This window comes from Capsicum annuum, chromosome 4, assembly GCF_002878395.1.
Source record: "Capsicum annuum cultivar UCD-10X-F1 chromosome 4, UCD10Xv1.1, whole genome shotgun sequence".
NCBI classification, from domain to species: Eukaryota; Viridiplantae; Streptophyta; class Magnoliopsida; order Solanales; family Solanaceae; genus Capsicum; species Capsicum annuum.
In genome coordinates, this window is record NC_061114.1 from 9,066,461 (window position 1) to 9,084,208 (window position 17,748).

The window sequence follows — 17,748 nt, forward strand, 5'->3', positions numbered from 1 at the left end:
GTATATTATAATATATAATTTATACAATTTTAATTTTTCGGTTTATCCGAATTTTTTCTTGTAAATCCAAAAATCAAACCGTTTAACCAAATTTCTAAAATTTGAAACCGAAACCAATCCGAAAAATCAAAAAATCAAATCAAAATTAAATTTCGGTTTGATTTTTTATTTTTTCGATTTAAACCAAAATATGTCCATCCCTACTCGAAATATTAGTTGATCTCTTTTCACCTGTTCTAATTTTGATAAATAGAATTATCTTATACTTATCGCAGGTAAGAGGTAACATATATCTCTTGTAATTAATTGGGATGTAAATAAATTAACTCGGACACTATGAGTATAAAAAATATAAAAAAATAGCACTAGTATTTTAATTGATTCACATCAACCTTTTGTTTTCCTAAATTAATTCAGTAAGGAATCAATCATTCCTATCACTTAAAATTTGGTGAAAAAGTTGTATTATTGTATTTCAATAAAGGAGGAGGGAAGTATTTATTTAATCTCCGTATGTGAAGTGTGTGGCTAACTCAAATTTTAATTGGCTTTGAAAGCATATCATATTATGATAGGGTAACGTTCACAGTTTAATGAATCTTTCACTTATTTGATGGGCTGGTTAAGGGATTAGTACTCGTGTGGAAGTATTTCCCCTATCATAGAAAGTGTGGAGCATGCGGGGTTTTTCAAGCAGAAAAACAAAGTAAGTTTTAGAAATACGGGTAGAGTGGGATTTCTCGATAGTCTAAAACCAGTGATCTAGGCTTCTCCAACAAAGAATCGATGCACGCCGAGTAGACTACAATTCGTAGTACCATATCTCAGCCCCTACTTTGACTCCTTTTATGCAATTATAAACTCCACAAAATTTGATCAATTTAAATGCAACTTATTCTTTGGAAGCTGACATAACAAATTACGTGATCCTCCCATCGAAGCCAACAAAATCAAAAGAAAAATCAAGAAATCGTTTTATTCAAAACCTCAATTGTAACATCTCTTCTCTTCCACTTCACACCTCAAAACATATCTTTTTTTTTTTTTTTAATATAGTGATTAACGCGTTTTCACATCTTCTAAACAGAGGCGGATCCACGTGGTTAGTCGAGGGTGCACGTGCACCCAGTAACTTTTTTTAAAAAATCGTATATATATGCATAGATATCCTACTAAAGAGTTAATATATATAATTATGCACCCTTAATAACAAAAAATGTTTGGGTGCACTTGTTTTGAACTCATATGCTAGCATTCTTTGGCCCTGGCGTTGCCGGTTCGATTTTTGATGAATGCCTCTTTTTTTTTTTTTTTTCATTTTATCTAACATAGTAACATTTAATTGCCACCAGCTCAGCTGGACCCACAACACCAAAAGTGAAAACTAGAAATTACAAGGAGCAATTTCAATTCTCCATTTGACTTCCCTAAATTCTAAGCCCTATACATCGCTTCCTTTTGTTTTTTTGTTTTTTTATTTAACTTTGGATAATGTTAAATCATAAATGCTTTTAATATTTATTTGTTGCTTGAAAAATTAGTGTGTAAAATTTATTTTTATTTTTTTTCTTGCTTCTATTTAAGTTTATAGACTTTGATTAAAAATAAATAATTAATTTTATTTATATTCTCGATGAATTTTTTATTTTGTAGGAATTTGTTATTGATTCTTGTGAATTGAAAAATTGAAATGAATAGATATTATTCTCCTCAACCAAGTTCTAGTTTTAAAGACAATTTTCATCGCCTTAGCAAAAACAAAAAAGGGCAAAAAAAGCTTCAAGGTCCATTAATTTAAGCACAAATTACAAATAAAGCGTGAGATTTAACAAAAATAAGTGTAAAGGAGAAAAAATATAAACATATCATGTCTAGTTCAAGACTAATAATATAAGCATGAATGACAAATATATGGGCAAAGAAATTATTTTTTTTATTAAGTGAAATATCAATTGTTCAGTGTTTGTATCTCCAGAAAAGCTTAATTGAAAGTATATCTTATAAATTAGAACCTAAACAGCATATTAAACGAGGTGAGCGATCAACACAAATTTGAGTCTTTATTCAGAACTTATGCGCGCCTTTGACAATACTGGTGTACCCCCAAACTTCAAATCCTGAGTTCGCCTCTGCTTCTAAACCACCTACTTTTCTTAAGTCTCAAATTCCACACGAAATCAATCATTTCTATCACTTAAAATTTGGTGAAAAAGTTTTATTATTGTATTTCAACAAAGTATATATTTAATGTTAGTATATATGTGGGAACCAACTTGAAAGTGACATAATAATTAGTTATATTGAGTGTAAAGAGATAATTAGCAGCCTTCATGGCATTGTTAATGCCTTGATTAGCTTTTAATCATGTTAGTACACTTTCGGCTGACACCTCTATTTTGCTGGAAAAGGCATGCCCACACGAGTGGATGTAGACTTAGAATAGACCTATCTATTATCGCTGTTAAGAAACTTTTATATATATTCGACTTGAGTTTAAAAAGAACACAAATACATATATATTTTTCAATTTTGTTGGTCAAATTTTTTTAACGAGATTAAGTCACTGAATATTTATCAGTGCATAACCATGAAAAATTGATCTACATCATGAGTGCGAACACAAAGAAATATATCCTTCTCAAAGTTCATAGATTTGCATCAGTGCGGAGCTCATGAAAAATGACACTTGACGGTCAAATGCAATAGATTAGGCTCACTAGATATTTCTTTGGATGATTGAATTAAGAGGTCTTTCTATATGCCAATCGTGATATCTCTTCATTTATGTGTCTTTATATGCTAGATCCACATGAATTTTTCATCATATTATTTTCTCAGAAAACGTATCCACTGATTCTAGAATATCGATGCACATGAAATTGAACATGAATAGAGTTTGTAAAGACATTTTTCTAGTTCCATACTTCTACGTTATCTCATTCCGTTTTACTTTTTGTTCATTGATAAACAATCTACTAGCGTTGCATGTTGAAAGAGAAGTATTTTTTTTCGTTGAAAAAACTCGATCAATAGAACTGAGGGAGGGATATATTTATTTGTGTATCTTTTGTAGGTCGAATCGGGTGCATTAGATTAGAATGTAATTTATTTTTTAAAAAATGAACAACATTGCTTCTTTTTTTTTTTGTTTGGACAACATAAAATAAACTCTTATAATTTGATCTTTTTTCAAATCCCGCACACAGCCCAAATGGATCAATCACTTTAGTTGATTTATTGTTGATATAATAGGCCCAAATAATTTTATTTGGACCATTTAGGGGTTGTAACTTTTCAAGAAACATTATTATTGATTTCTAAATGGAAAAATCACATAAATATAGAAAGTTAGAGTTCATATTACAAAATTTATCACAAGTTTCTATTTTACAAAATATATCAAACAAAACTAACAAAACCTATTAAATAGGAGAAAAAAAATTCCTAGAAGTCTTTCATTTCTTTCAATTTTAAAACTTTTCTTTTTTTTTCAAATTTTGAAAACTTTATAGATCACACAATTTGAGTCGTCCTCTTTACTCCCCCATTCTCTGAGAAAATGTAATGAAGACCATACTTGAAAGGAACACTTTGCCCTTACCTTTTTCGTTCTTCAAATTAAATACCCCTAACTAAATCTTTTTTTTTTCTTTTCTCAATTTCACGTAACAATGTCGAAACCGGCGATTTCCGAGCCCAAACTCCTTCCCTTTGACCCAAAATTTTCCATCGGAATCCGCCATCTACCATCGAAATCCGCAAATCTCCATCGACAATGTGGTCGGCGAAACCACCACAACCACAATCTTCAAGTTATTGCAGTCTCCAAAGCTCTCTATTATCCCTCGCCATCTTAACTCTACTCTCCTTCACATATCTCTCCCTCAAATACTTCCACTCTTCTAATTCTCCTCCTCCTTTAACTCCTACTGGAAGTTATTATGCGGAGATGCTCTGATGTTGTTTCGATTTTAGTTCAGCATCATCATTTAAGTAATGTAAAACTACCGTTTTTATAAACATGATATAAATATGGTATAAAAATTGGTGTTTCATAAAGGTTATATATTCTGTAAATGGTATAAAAATAATATAGAAATTGGTGTTTCTATAAACATGATATGTAATTGATATAGAAATTGGTGTCATCTAAAAATTATTTAACTACGTCTTAAAAATATAATATAAATATGATATAGAAATTGGTGTTTCATAAAGTCTATGTCAAAAACCTTACGACATTTGAATATGTTATATTCTCTGAGGTATAATTAACTTCTAAATAATGATATAAAAATGATATATAAAATGGTGCTCCCATAAATATATTATGAAATTGCTATAGAAATGAAATTAGTGTTCTCTAAAGATTATTTAATTATATTCAAAAATTATAATATAAACATGGTATAGAAAGTGGTGTTTTTATTTTGAAAGAACTTATGACAATTGAATAGTTGGTAGATTTTGTAAATAAAAGCTACCTTTTGTAAATAAAAAATAATACTGGTTGAAAATAAATATTTGTTGATATTTTTAATAGTTTTTGTATTTGTCAACACAAACATTAAGTTGTTAAATACAATATTGATCATTAGGAGTTTCTACCTTTTTGCTCGCTCGGTGACTTAAATCCATAATCTTAAGATTGACGATGGAGGATGCTTACCATTTGAGTACTGGTATGGAAAAGGGCACGAGAGATAGATTCAAAAGGGGGCGAGAGGAAAGAACTGAACGGAAATTGCTACATATTATGCGTGTCGATTGAAAAGGGCATGAAAGATAGATTCAAAAGGAGGCGAAAAGAACAGATTGAACCAAAATTGCTACATATTATGCATGTCGATCGAAAAGGGCATGGGAAATAGATTCAAAAGGAGGCGAGAAGAACATATTAAACCAAAATTGCCACATAATATGCATGTCGATCGAAAAGGGCATGAGAGATAGATTCAAAAGAGGGCGAGAAGAACAGACTGAACCAAAATTGCTACATAATATGCATGTCGATCGAAAAGGGCATGAGAGATAGATTCAAAAGGAGGCGGGGAGAACAAACTGAACCAAATTTGCTACATAGTATGCATGTCGATCAAAAAAGGCATGAGATATAGATTCAAAAGGAGGTGGGGAGAACAGACTGAACCAAAGTTGCTACATAATATGCATGTCGATCTTCTTTTTATACTACGATCCTTCTTAACTAGTCGTCAAAACTCTCCAATATTGGACTCGTACCTAATAAGTTATCTCAAAATTATTACTCCCGGTATTAGTTATTCCACCCTCGACACCGTCGAGAGGGGATAAGAAAAGCACTATAATCGCGGAATAACTAATGTCGGGATGAGTTATTCCATGTATATTATAGAGAAAAGACATCTTTTCCCCCTTGAACTTGTCCTCCAAACTCACTGTAGCACTTAAACTTAATTTCCGTGTTTATATATATATATATATATATATATATATAAATAGGTATATTTATATTTATATATATTAAATAAAAAGTGCACCCCCAACCCCATTTTCTTTACACCCCACCCCATCCTGCCCCCCTCTTTACATCCCCTGCCGCCCCGCCCTCCCACCAGCTCTCCTCCTCCATCAAACCCACCCCACCTCCATTGTTTTCCAATTTTACTCCATTAACAACCTCCCATCTCACCTTCAATTTCAATTTTCCTCCACCCCCACCCCTCATTTTTCTTCTTCTTCAAACCACCCACCCCTGTCCCCACCCCCACCCTCTTTATTTCTTTCTCTTCTTCCAGCCAACCCCATCCCCACCTCCAATTTTTTTTTTTTCATTTTTCTTAATTAGCACCATTACAGAACAATCACAATAATATCAAATTAAGATTTTTTCTCCATTAAACACCATCTCAACCTTCAATCAAACTTTCTCAAGTTTTACCCTTGAAGATATAAACATAAATAAAGAATAGAGAAGCAACAATGAACTTTAAAAATAAAAGTTATGAAAATTTCTTTCAATTTTGTTATTCTTCGAACTGAATTAATGAAGCAATTTAATGTCTTCAATTTCTTCGTTGGAGAATGTATTAATGGAGAAAAATAAAAAAAATGGAGGAAAGTATACTTGGAGGATGTGTTTGAGGTTGTTAATAGAAGAATTAATTGTTGTAGAAAATGGGTGTTGTTGTTTGTTGATGTATTGGAGAATAAAATGGTATGGGGTGTAGGGTGCAGGTGTGTGGGGTGGGGTGGGGTGGGGTGGGGATGAAAGGTGAAGGGGGTGGGGGTATTGAAGAAGAAAGGAGTATTTTATTTTAAATATATATATATATATATACATACATGTGTGTGTGTGTGTGTGTGAGAGAGAGAGAGAGAGAGAGAGAGAGAGAGAGAGAGTGGGAAAAGAAGAAGAAAAATCTGAAACACGTTCCTTTTTTTTAAATGCCATGTCAGCATTAGGCGGGGGGGGGGGGGGGGGGGGGGGAATAATTCACTTTAAAGATGTTAAGGGGTAAATAAATGAAAGTTAAGTTTAAATGCTAAAGTGAATTTGAAGGCATGGGAAAAAAGCTATTTTTTTCTCTATATTATATCAACCAAACATGAAATAAATTCATCTTTAAATTAATCTTATCCAAATATTATGGAGAAGTTTAAACAATGAGGTGATAACAATTAAAAACCGACTTATAGTTGGAATAGTCCCCTTTTGATGCATTACAACATTATCATATGACTAAATAATAAATTGTATTTTACTGGGCATAGTAATTCATAACAGCTCGATACATTAAAATTTTTGCTGTATGCATAATTTGAAAAAAGGTCAAAACACAATGATCTATTGTACGCTTGCATTTTTGTCAAACTATTTTCATGATTTGAACCCTGACCTTCTGATTCCATGACGACTTTACTAATTTCTCCTAGACTCCTTTACTATTTCTCCTTTACGGAAAAAATTCGTAAGTAACTGGTAAAGTTGTTGTCATATGATCAGGAGGTCTCGAGTTCAAGTCTTGGAAACAACCTCCGGTAGAAATGCAAGCAAGGTAAGACTGCGTACAATACACTCTTTTGGTGAAACCCTTTCCCGAATCGCGCACATAGCGAAAACTTTAGTGCACCAGACTGTCCTTTTATATTTTTTTATTATTCATAATGAATTCTTGACATGAATTATGATGTATTTAATTTTTATTTTTTCTTTATCTAATTAAGGTAGTAATGAACCTAAATGGCTAATTGGATATGACGGTGTTGATAATAAATTCATACTGATTTCTTGCTTGTGGACGGTGGTAATGAAAATATTATTAGTAGCTTTAAATGAGTTAAATTTTTTTAATTTTTTTTTTTTGTTTATGAGTTTCTTTTTCGTTTCAAAATAAATGTTATTCTACCTTAACTCATATTAATAATTTTTTTTCAAAAATAATATTGTTAAATCTTGTAATCTAAAACTAACGTAGTATATACAAAATCATTGGCTAATACGAATTCACTATGAGTAAGGGATCAGGTCCCTTGAGTAGAAAAATAGCGAGATAAGCAGAATAGACAAGAAGATTCTGAGTATTTTTGAAAGTATATATCGAAATTCTCACGTACTGAGAGCTAAATTGAGCTAGGAATATACGGGGTATTACAATATCTCCCCATTGAGAGTAGTGCTGAAAGTAAATAACACAAAATATTTACGAGGAACCTCCTTGTTTAAGGAAGGAAAAATCACAGATATTTTTTCACAAAATTTCCAGCAAACTCCACTAACTTCAAATCAAAGGACTTGTGCAGCAACTCTACCGTACTTCAACAGATCAACTAACTCTAGTTGACAGTACTAGGTAACTCTACTCAGAATAGCACAAATCATGTTGAAAAGAACTCGAATACAATAAGGCTGGCCCTACAACTAAATCTAATTTCTTCGATTCAGCTTAAGACGTAAACAAGATCAAAATCTACAATCCTTAATAACATAGGAGTAGATTTACAATTTCAAGGACAAAAGACTCAATACTCCTCAACACAACGAAGATTGAAGTTTCAACTCGATCGGGTCTCTTTGTTGAAATAAGCAGCTACTCTTTTTGTAAAAATGACTTTTTGCTTGAGCGAAGAATCCTTTTAGCGATTGCAAAAAAAATTAGATTTTGCTCTTATCTCATCTCTTTTTGTATACTGAAGAGCAAATCCTTAACCACTATCTATTGGACCAAATGTCCAAACACTATACACAGAACCAGGACAGATCTATTAAGGTCCGTGGGGTGGCACGCCACCCAACTTTGATGGAAACTCTCTATATATAGCTATATATATTGACTGATATAGTAAAATATTAAATCTGCCACCCATAATACCAAAGTATTATCTAGTGCAAGTGGCAAAATGCCATGTTTGTAGGTCATAGGTTGTGGGTTTAGCACATCATTTTTAATATTTTTTTTGTTAAACATTTTGTTGATTAAAACAGGGCAACAAGCATCGTAAATGTACCAGTTGATAATTTTACTTATATAAATTATACCAGTTGACTAAAATGTATAATTAATATTATTTTTTGACTTTGGTTAATTATCCTATAGATCGAAAAAAATGAATAATCTGATTAATTTAATCGATAAGTTACTTGGCACCCAAAAATTTCGGATTCTGGATCTGCCTCTGCATAGAACTGCTCCAGCACTACCGGCCAAAACAGAGTGTACAGCTGTACAGAGTTTCAATTTTTTTTTTTTGGTTTCCCAAGGTATCCCCACAGCCAACAGCCGTGAGACTAATCTTCCGTTCCTACTGTCAGTGCACTAAACGGTAGGAAACTGGCCACAGAGCTTTTTCCATTCACCAAAGGTGGGGATCGAACCCCTAACCCCTTGTTTAAGGGGTGAGGTGCTGAGTCACCACACCCACCCTTGTGATTGAGTTTCAATTTAAGGTGAGCACAATACGGACCAGGTACCTTTGAACTCTTGTTTGAAAATCATTAAAATGAAAACATAAGTTTACACTTATTTTGGACGGAGAGAATATATACTTTATTTGTGACTCAAATTAACAAATAAATGGTGAAAAATTGAACTATGAGAAATTGTATAGTATATTTACCGTTTAAGATTTTGACAGAATGACAAGTACTTTTTTATTTTTAATTAGATATCTCAGGTTCGAGACAAACTTGACTCAAAAATGGCTTGAGGGGATCCCCTAATTAGTGCAATTTTATAAATGGCTTGAGGGGATCCCCTAATTAGTGCAATTTTATTGTCTTCTTCTCGCTTCGCTCTTGTTTTGGGTCTACATTTTTGAACTTGTTTCTCAAATTTTTTGATGTGAATTTAAATTAATTACACAACAATTATCTAAAAGTTAGATGGAAAAAAATAAAAAAATAAAAAATTGGAAAGTATTCCAAATAATCTCAACTAATGTCATCACTCATGCCTAATGATGTATTGATGATGAATTAATGATTTATTAATCTATAGGTAGAAAATTTATTGCCACGTAGATTTTCCAAAATATTAAACAAAAAAGGATAGGGATAAATTTTGTTTAACTAAAAGTGATGTGTTCATGCCACGGTGTGAATTCTTTTCATTGACTAATATCTTAATTATTCCCACTATAAATAAAAACAATGAGAATTAATTTTCATATGGATAACGTTAAAATTTTTATTTTATCCATATTTAACTTGACACATTCTTTAAAAAATGAACATATAAAAGGAATAATTTTAATATATCTTTTTTTTTTGATAAATAAGTTTAATATATCACTCTACCAATAAGCTATAAAACTTAACTAAATATTGAAAAATAAATAGTAATATTTATTAATACTCCATCTATTCCTTCTTAAATTGTAACGTTTCACTTTTCAAGAATCAATTTAATTATTTTTAAAGCTAATTTAGATTAGATTAAATCGATATTTTAAAATCTAAAATTTAGTTATTCAAAAATCATACGAAAAGTATTATAGATTATGATTTTTCTAATATTAATATAATGAAAAATTACACTTTAAAATATTGGTCAAAGTTTATGTCGTTCGACTCTTAAAAAGAAAATTATGACAACTAAAAAGAGAAGAATTAAAGTTTATCCTCATACATAAATTTTTTTCCTATATTAATTTCATATTTCTTGATACTTATAGTAAATCAATAATACTACGAGTATATTTTTGTAAATTAAAGTCCATCCTTTCTTTTTTGTCAATTCTTCACCATTTTACTTAATTAAGATTCTGGACAATTTTTTTGACAGCTAATTATAATTAAAAAAATAGTAAAAATTTTTTTTATCCAAAATAAACTTGACAGCTAAGTAATAAAATCTGAATATATCTCAATATTTTTATTTTTTTTCTATATATACTCCTTTATTGTCTCTTCATATTCTCTATGTTCTTACTCTTTTATTCTTCATTGCTCATATTTTCTCTCTCGAAAAAAAAATTGTTACTACTATAGTTTTTTATTTTTTGTTAATTGTTAAATATGGCTGGTGGTGGTGGAATTAATCCTAATGGAAATAATGGAAAAGAATATCCTGGAAATTTAACTCTTTATGTTACTATTACATGTATTGTTGCTGCTATGGGTGGATTGATTTTTGGTTATGACATTGGAATTTCTGGTAAGTTTTTTTTTTTTTTTTTTTTTTTTTTTGTATTGATACGTTATATGTGTGTATTTGTTTACGTGAAATATAAATTTAGAGTTAGTAGATTTAGAATATGTATATATATCAATATTATGATCTTTGGTTATGATATTGGAATTTTTGGTACGTTACTTTTTTTGTGTATCGATACGTTATATGTGTGTGTTTGTATACATGATATATAAATTTAGAGTTAGTAGATTTAGAATGAATATATATATATATATATATATATATATATATATATATATATATATATATATGTTGCTCGGACTCTTCAAAAATGTTAATGGGCGCGTGTCGGATTCGTCAAAACTAGTGTATTTTTGAAGAATTCGACACGGATGCGACATCGAAAGTTAAGAGTCCGCAACTTATATATATATATATATAAAATCTTTGGTTATGATATTGGAATTTCTGTTGCGTTTTTTTTTTTTTTTTGTGTATCGATACGTTATGTGTGTGTTTGTTTACGATGAAATGTAAATTTAGAGTTAGTGACTTTAGAATATGTATATATATCAATATTATGATCTTTGGTTATGATATTGGAATTTCTGATACGTTTAGTTTTTTGTGTATCGATACGTTATATATATGTGTGTTTGTATAAGTGAATTTAATCTAGAGTCAGCGACTTTAGAATATATATGTATATGTTGTTTTTTCGCTATCGTGGAGTTGATCAAAGATTTGAACTTGATAGGTTTATTATTTAATTTTCTTTGTTCCAACGTTATAACTTTTGAAATTTATGATTCAATGTTTTTTAATATTTTTTGTTATTGAAATTTTAGTATATTTTGTACACATATACTAAAATTTTTGTACTAATGTTCTATGCTGCTCGGATTCAATACACATTTGTCAGATATTATTGGAAAGCCCGAGCAACATAACTCGTGTTATAAGAAAAAAACAATATTCTTTTCTTATATTCTATGTTGCTAGGATCCTACATATATACAACTTGTTTTCTTAATAATGTTTTATGTGTGTGTGTGTTTGGAACATGGTGTATGACATCAGTGGACTAATCAAAAATATCGTTTTAACCATGTCCGATCCTTCAAAAATACTTTTGAAGGATGCGACAAGCATTATTGAAGGATTCGAACAACATAACTCGTGTTATACAAAAAAAAAAAGATTGTGTACTTATGTTCTATGTTGCTAGGATCCTACACATATACATTATTGGAGAATCCGAACAATGTAACAAGTAAACATGCTTTTTTGTTTTCCTGATGATGTTTGTGTCTGTGTGTGTGTGTTTGGAACATGGTGTATGACATCAATGGACTAACCAAAAATATCGTTCGAACCATGTCTGATCCTTCAAAAATACTTTTACTTTTAAAGGATTCGACAAGCATTATTAAAGGATTCGAACAACTTAACTTGTGTTATATGAAGACAAAAAAATCAATATGGTTTTACTGATGATGTATTTTTTTTTTTTTTGTGTGTGTGTGTTTGGAGCATTTACATCAATGGACTAACCAAAAATATCGTTCTAACCATGTCGGATCCTTCAAAAATACTTTTACTTTTGAAGGATGCGACAAGCATTATTAAAGGATTCGAACAACATAACTTGTTCATCTGATGATGTTTTTTGTGTGTTGTTATAGGGGGAGTGACATCAATGGACTCATTCTTGTCAAAATTTTTCCATTCTGTTTACACAAAGGAAAAAGCAGACAAATCAACAAACCAATACTGCAAATTCGACAGCCAAACGCTAACAATGTTCACATCATCATTGTACCTTGCTGCACTAGTTTCCTCACTTGTTGCATCAACTGTCACAAGAAAATTGGGTAGAAGGCTTTCAATGCTCTTTGGTGGTGTACTATTTTGCGCTGGCGCGTTGATCAATGGATTTGCTAAGAATGTTGCTATGCTTATCGTTGGAAGGATTTTGCTCGGTTTTGGTATTGGTTTTGCCAATCAGGTGCACGATTCAGGATTTAAACTTTACAAGTTTGATATATGTTCTATGCATGCATGAAATTTGGTTACATAATTATGAGTTTAAAACTTAGTACTTATGTGTGTATGAAGCTCAGAGTAGTATGTTCATATCTTGTGTTGTCATTTCTCGATTTAGAAATGACAACACAAAATATTGTCTTACTAATCTTGATAATGTATGTTGCTTGGCTTTCTAATAATATTGTCGTATTGTGTCCAAGGGCGGAGCCACCTTTCATCCAGGGGGTCATCTGAATCCCCTTCGACAGAAAATTATTTTATTTTTACATGATTAAAAATAATTTTTGTGTATATATAATAGATGTTGAACCCCTCTTCGGCTAGTTATAATGTTTACTTCTGAACTCCCTCAATGAAAATCCTGACTCACCACCGAGTCTGTGTCGAATCTTTCAACGCTGCACTATTTTTGTAGGATGTGACACACATATGTCAGTATTTTTTGAAAAGTTCGAACAACATAGGCGACAGAAATATGTGATCCTCTTGAAAGGAACCCAAGTTTCCCTCTTGTTCATTTTTGTTGGTGTTTTTTGCATTTGTTTCATTAGTTTGATTAACATGGTGTTGATGAATTTGTTTTGCAGTCTGTTCCTTTATATCTATCTGAAATGGCGCCGTACAGGTATAGAGGAGCACTCAACATTGGCTTTCAATTATCCATCACAATAGGCATTCTTGTAGCCAATGTGTTGAACTATTTCTTTGCGAAAATTACATGGGGATGGCGTTTGAGTCTAGGAGGAGCGATGGTACCTGCATTGATCATCTCGGTAGGTTCACTCCTCCTCCCGGAAACTCCCAATTCCATGATTGAGCGTGGCAAGAACGAGGAGGCTAAGGCAAAGCTCAAGAGGATTAGGGGTGTTGATGATGTAGACGAGGAGTTTAATGATTTAGTCACGGCTAGTGAATCCTCGAGGAAAGTTGAACATCCGTGGAGGAACTTATTGCAGAAGAAGTATAGGCCACATCTCACTATGGCTATTGCTATCCCCTTTTTCCAGCAACTTACCGGTATCAATGTGATCATGTTTTACGCGCCTGTCTTGTTCAAGACTATTGGTTTTGGTGGTGATGCTTCGTTGATGTCTGCTGTTATTACTGGTATCGTCAATGTTGTTGCAACGTTAGTTTCTATTTACTATGTCGATAAGTTGGGACGAAGATTCTTGTTCCTTGAAGGTGGAATTCAAATGCTCATCTGCCAAGTAAGTCGATTCAAACTCATGATCTTTCATATTTTCATTTTAAAGAATCCAGTCCGATACACTAGGCTCCCGTTGTGTATCTGGTGTTTGGAAAAGGACTTGACCAGATTTAGTCTGTTATACATAGCCTTATAACGTGCTTCTTGTTATGCCTAAGCTCCCCGGGATCACATTTGGTTTATTATATAAGCGACCTTACCTTATATTTCTGCAATAGGTTGTTTTAGCAGCTTTTTGAATCCGCTTATATTGTGCAAATAGAGTAAAAATGAATATTTTTCGTCATATATAAGATGTTGAACCTCTGCGACATGTAAGAAATTGAAGAGTTGCGTAGATTCGAACATTCCTCTCTACTTCATCTGAGGTAGTGGTATGAACTGCGTACGCTTTACCCTCCCCAGACCCTATTTGTGGGAATACACTGAGTATGTTGTTGCCGTTGTAGATTCAAACATTTCTTGATGCATCAGTACTCGTGACCTCCTTGCCACATGACAGCGACATCAACTAACATGAACTTTGTTTTGTGTGCAGATTGCAGTAGCAATTTGCATTGGACTGAAGTTTGGTACTGATGGCAATGCAGGCCAATTACCAAAGTGGTATGCAATAGTAGTAGTAATCTTCATCTGTATTTATGTATCCGGATTCGCGTGGTCATGGGGGCCTTTAGGATGGTTAGTCCCAAGTGAAATCTTCCCACTCGAAATTCGTTCTGCAGCACAAAGTATCAATGTATCAGTCAACATGATCTTCACGTTCATAGTCGCGCAAGTGTTCTTGACAATGTTGTGTCACTTGAAGTTCGGTTTGTTCCTCTTCTTCGCGTTCTTTGTGTGCGTGATGACCGTGTTTGTCTACTTCTTCTTGCCTGAGACGAAGAATGTGCCGATCGAAGAGATGGTTATTGTGTGGAAAGAACATTGGTTTTGGTCTAGGTTTATGACTGAAGTTGATTATCCTGGAATAGGACCAACAACTCATGTTGAAATGGCAAAAGGGGACTATGGGAGCAAATTAGTATGACATTTTAGAGTTATATATTAGTGGAAATTTGAAAAAGAAAGAGTTTGTACGACCTAAGTTGCTCGGACTCTTAAAAAATGTCTACGGCTGCGTGTCGGATCCTCCAAAAATAGTGTATTTTTGAAGGATCCGACATGGGCGCGACAACACTTTTGAAGAGTTCGAGCAACTTAGTGTATGACATCTAAGTGTTTTTATGTAATGTTTTGTTAGTTGGGATTATGTTGTTGTTAGATTGAACTGTTTTTATATTGTCTGTTTTGCTTAGGAAAAAAAACATATTTATAGTAGACTATCTAAAATAGTTGTCGTATTTGTGTTGGATCCTTGAAAATTGCATTACTGTAGAGGATCCAACAAGCACTCAACAACTCCAAAATAGTTGTAGTACCTATGTTGGATGTCCGACATGCACTAAGCAACTCCAAAATAGTTGTCGTACCTGTGTTGGATCCTTGAAAACTGCATTACTGTAGAGGATCCGACATGCACTCGACAACTCCAAAATAGTTGTCGTATTTGTGTTGGATCCTTGAAAATTGCATTACTGTAGAGGATCTGACATGCACTCTACAACTCCGCTATATATAAAGAAGTAAGCATATAAAAAATTACATTATAAAAGAAAACTAGGTATCCGCTAAATTTTAACCTGCTTTATCATGCCTTTTTAACATTTCTTCTCAGCTTTGCTTTGCGAGCCCTTCTTACAAAATATTATACCTTTTTCTTACTTTAATTTTGCAGTTTTATTTTATTTAAAATTTTTCTTTTTCAAATTAAACCCCTACAAAAAAAAAAAGGTTCTTAAAAATGTGTAAGCATTGAATTATTATATTATAATTATATTTAGTACTTCAAAATAAAAATAAAAATTATTGAACAACTTCAATATTAATACGTTGAATGTAAATTATAATTCAAAAGAACGAGCTATGTAATTCGATAAAATAATCTGAAAAGGTTGAGAAATCCAATTTTTTTGTATACTATGTAAAACTAGTCAAATATATGAAACAATTTTGAACAAATGAGGCATTAAACGTATAAAAAGAGGTATGCATAGTATTTTTTTTTTGTTGGAGTGGGAAATTGAAAATTATATAAACCTAGCTATAACTTTAAACTAGTACTGAGAGCATCAAAAAATATTATATTGAAATACTATTCATTCCAACTATGTAAAAAATTTATACAAAATATTTTAGACCCAGTATTTATCCTTAAAAAAAACAGACAATAAATAAGTTTTAAGTAAATATTACATACACACAAATGAATTAAATGGGCTAACTAATTTGTGTTGATCAGGCTCAATTGCCAATTAAAGTGAAAAAGGCCCAAGCTAGGTGTGAGGAGAGGGAAAAACGTTCACAAAACTAAAACAACAGCTCCACCAAGAGGGAATCGAATCTGCGACTTCAGCATTAACATGAATGCCCTTAACCATTGAGCTACGACTTACAGTTGTGTTGAGGGGGTTCATTAAAGCCATTATAGCCGTATAATTCAAATTTGACTTATGTATATATAATGTAATTTTTCGGTTGAGGTGAACCCCCTCACTTCAACGTAGATCCGCTCCTGACGATAACAGCAACATAATACCCAGTGTCATTCCACATAGTGGGCTCTGGGAAGGGTAAAGTGTACGGAGCGATAGACCTCCGACTTCGGATAGATAACAGTATGATATTATATGAAAGAGGAAAGTATAATTAATGATGTTCGTTACTCGATCCAAGGGTCTTCTCGAAACATCTCAACCTCTTTCGAGGTAGGGTGCACTCTACTCTCCCCAGATTGCACAATTAATAATTATTTCATTATGGGAAATTAGTAGAGGTATCTCATATTTAGGGGTGGACATTCGATATTCGGTTTGGTATTTTCAAAGTTTGAATTCGGTAATTCGGTAATCGGTACTTGAAAGTAGATACCACATACCATACTTTTAAACTTTGACTTGGTAATTCTGTAATCGATAAATTAAATTTCGATTCGATACGATATTTGGTAATATTATATTAGAGTAGAAGCTGTGTAAACTACGTTTAAACTTCAAAGAATATACTTAATAGAAATCGTATTTAATGTTCTTTTTACGAACATATTACGGAGGTCCAAGGAATTCTTTGGGATGACTAATACTATTGTCTATTGGGTTAGTTAGACATATCATATTATATATATATAGTGAATAATTCAGTATTTGGTAAATACCGAATATCAAACATATTAATATTTTGTACCAAACTCGATCTCGAATATCAAAATGTTAAAATTTTACTCTCAAATACCATACCAAATATCAAATTACTGAATACCAATTATCAAATTTTTTAAATCGATTTGCTAATTTAATTTTCGATATTTTCTGCCCAGCCCTACTGATATGTGTTCATTAAGAACTCATGACTTATGATATCCTTCGTGTCTTGGCCAACTTATCATGTAATTGTTTCTTAGTAGTTAATAAAAGGACAACCTACCAACATGGGTGGTGGGTTGTGGTGCAGTGGATGGGGCTGTTCCACCCTTAATTAGAGGTCGAGGGTATGGAGAAAACTCTGTTGGTAGCGCTACCACCTTAATGGGTCCTGCAACGCGCGATCCGGATTAGTCGAGATTCTAATGCGGACACCGGATGAGAAACAAAAAAAAATAAAAGGACAATCCAACGCACTAAGTAGGATTAGTTGGGGCTCCAATGCGGACACCGAATACCGAATGGAAAACCAAAAAAAATAAAAGGACAACCCGACGCACTAAGCAACTGTATTCAATGATCGTTATCAAGTGATTTAATGTAGATAATATACCTTAATGCTAGCATGAGTGACTCT

At 32.3% G+C, this 17,748-nt stretch overlaps 1 protein-coding gene across 1 annotated transcript; it reads left to right on the forward strand.

The window, feature by feature from the left end:
• The first annotated feature begins 10,427 nt into the window (after positions 1–10,427).
• On the forward strand, positions 10,428–15,204 carry LOC107869855 (sugar carrier protein C). Its single transcript, XM_016716265.2, has 4 exons — positions 10,428–10,634; positions 12,299–12,621; positions 13,250–13,873; positions 14,411–15,204. Exons 1-4 carry the CDS (start codon positions 10,496–10,498, stop codon positions 14,900–14,902), a joined length of 1,578 nt encoding a protein of 525 aa, XP_016571751.2. The 5' UTR covers positions 10,428–10,495; the 3' UTR covers positions 14,903–15,204.
• The last annotated feature ends 2,544 nt before the right edge of the window (positions 15,205–17,748 follow it).

Coding starts and splice junctions, on each gene's coding strand:
- LOC107869855 (XM_016716265.2), top strand. CDS start 10,496: ATGGCTGGTGGTGGTGGAATTAATCCTAATGGAAATAATGGAAAAGAA. Junction 10,635..12,298: donor TTATGACATTGGAATTTCTG/GTAAGTTTTTTT, acceptor GTGTTGTTATAG/GGGGAGTGACATCAATGGAC. Junction 13,874..14,410: donor TTCAAATGCTCATCTGCCAA/GTAAGTCGATTC, acceptor TTTTGTGTGCAG/ATTGCAGTAGCAATTTGCAT.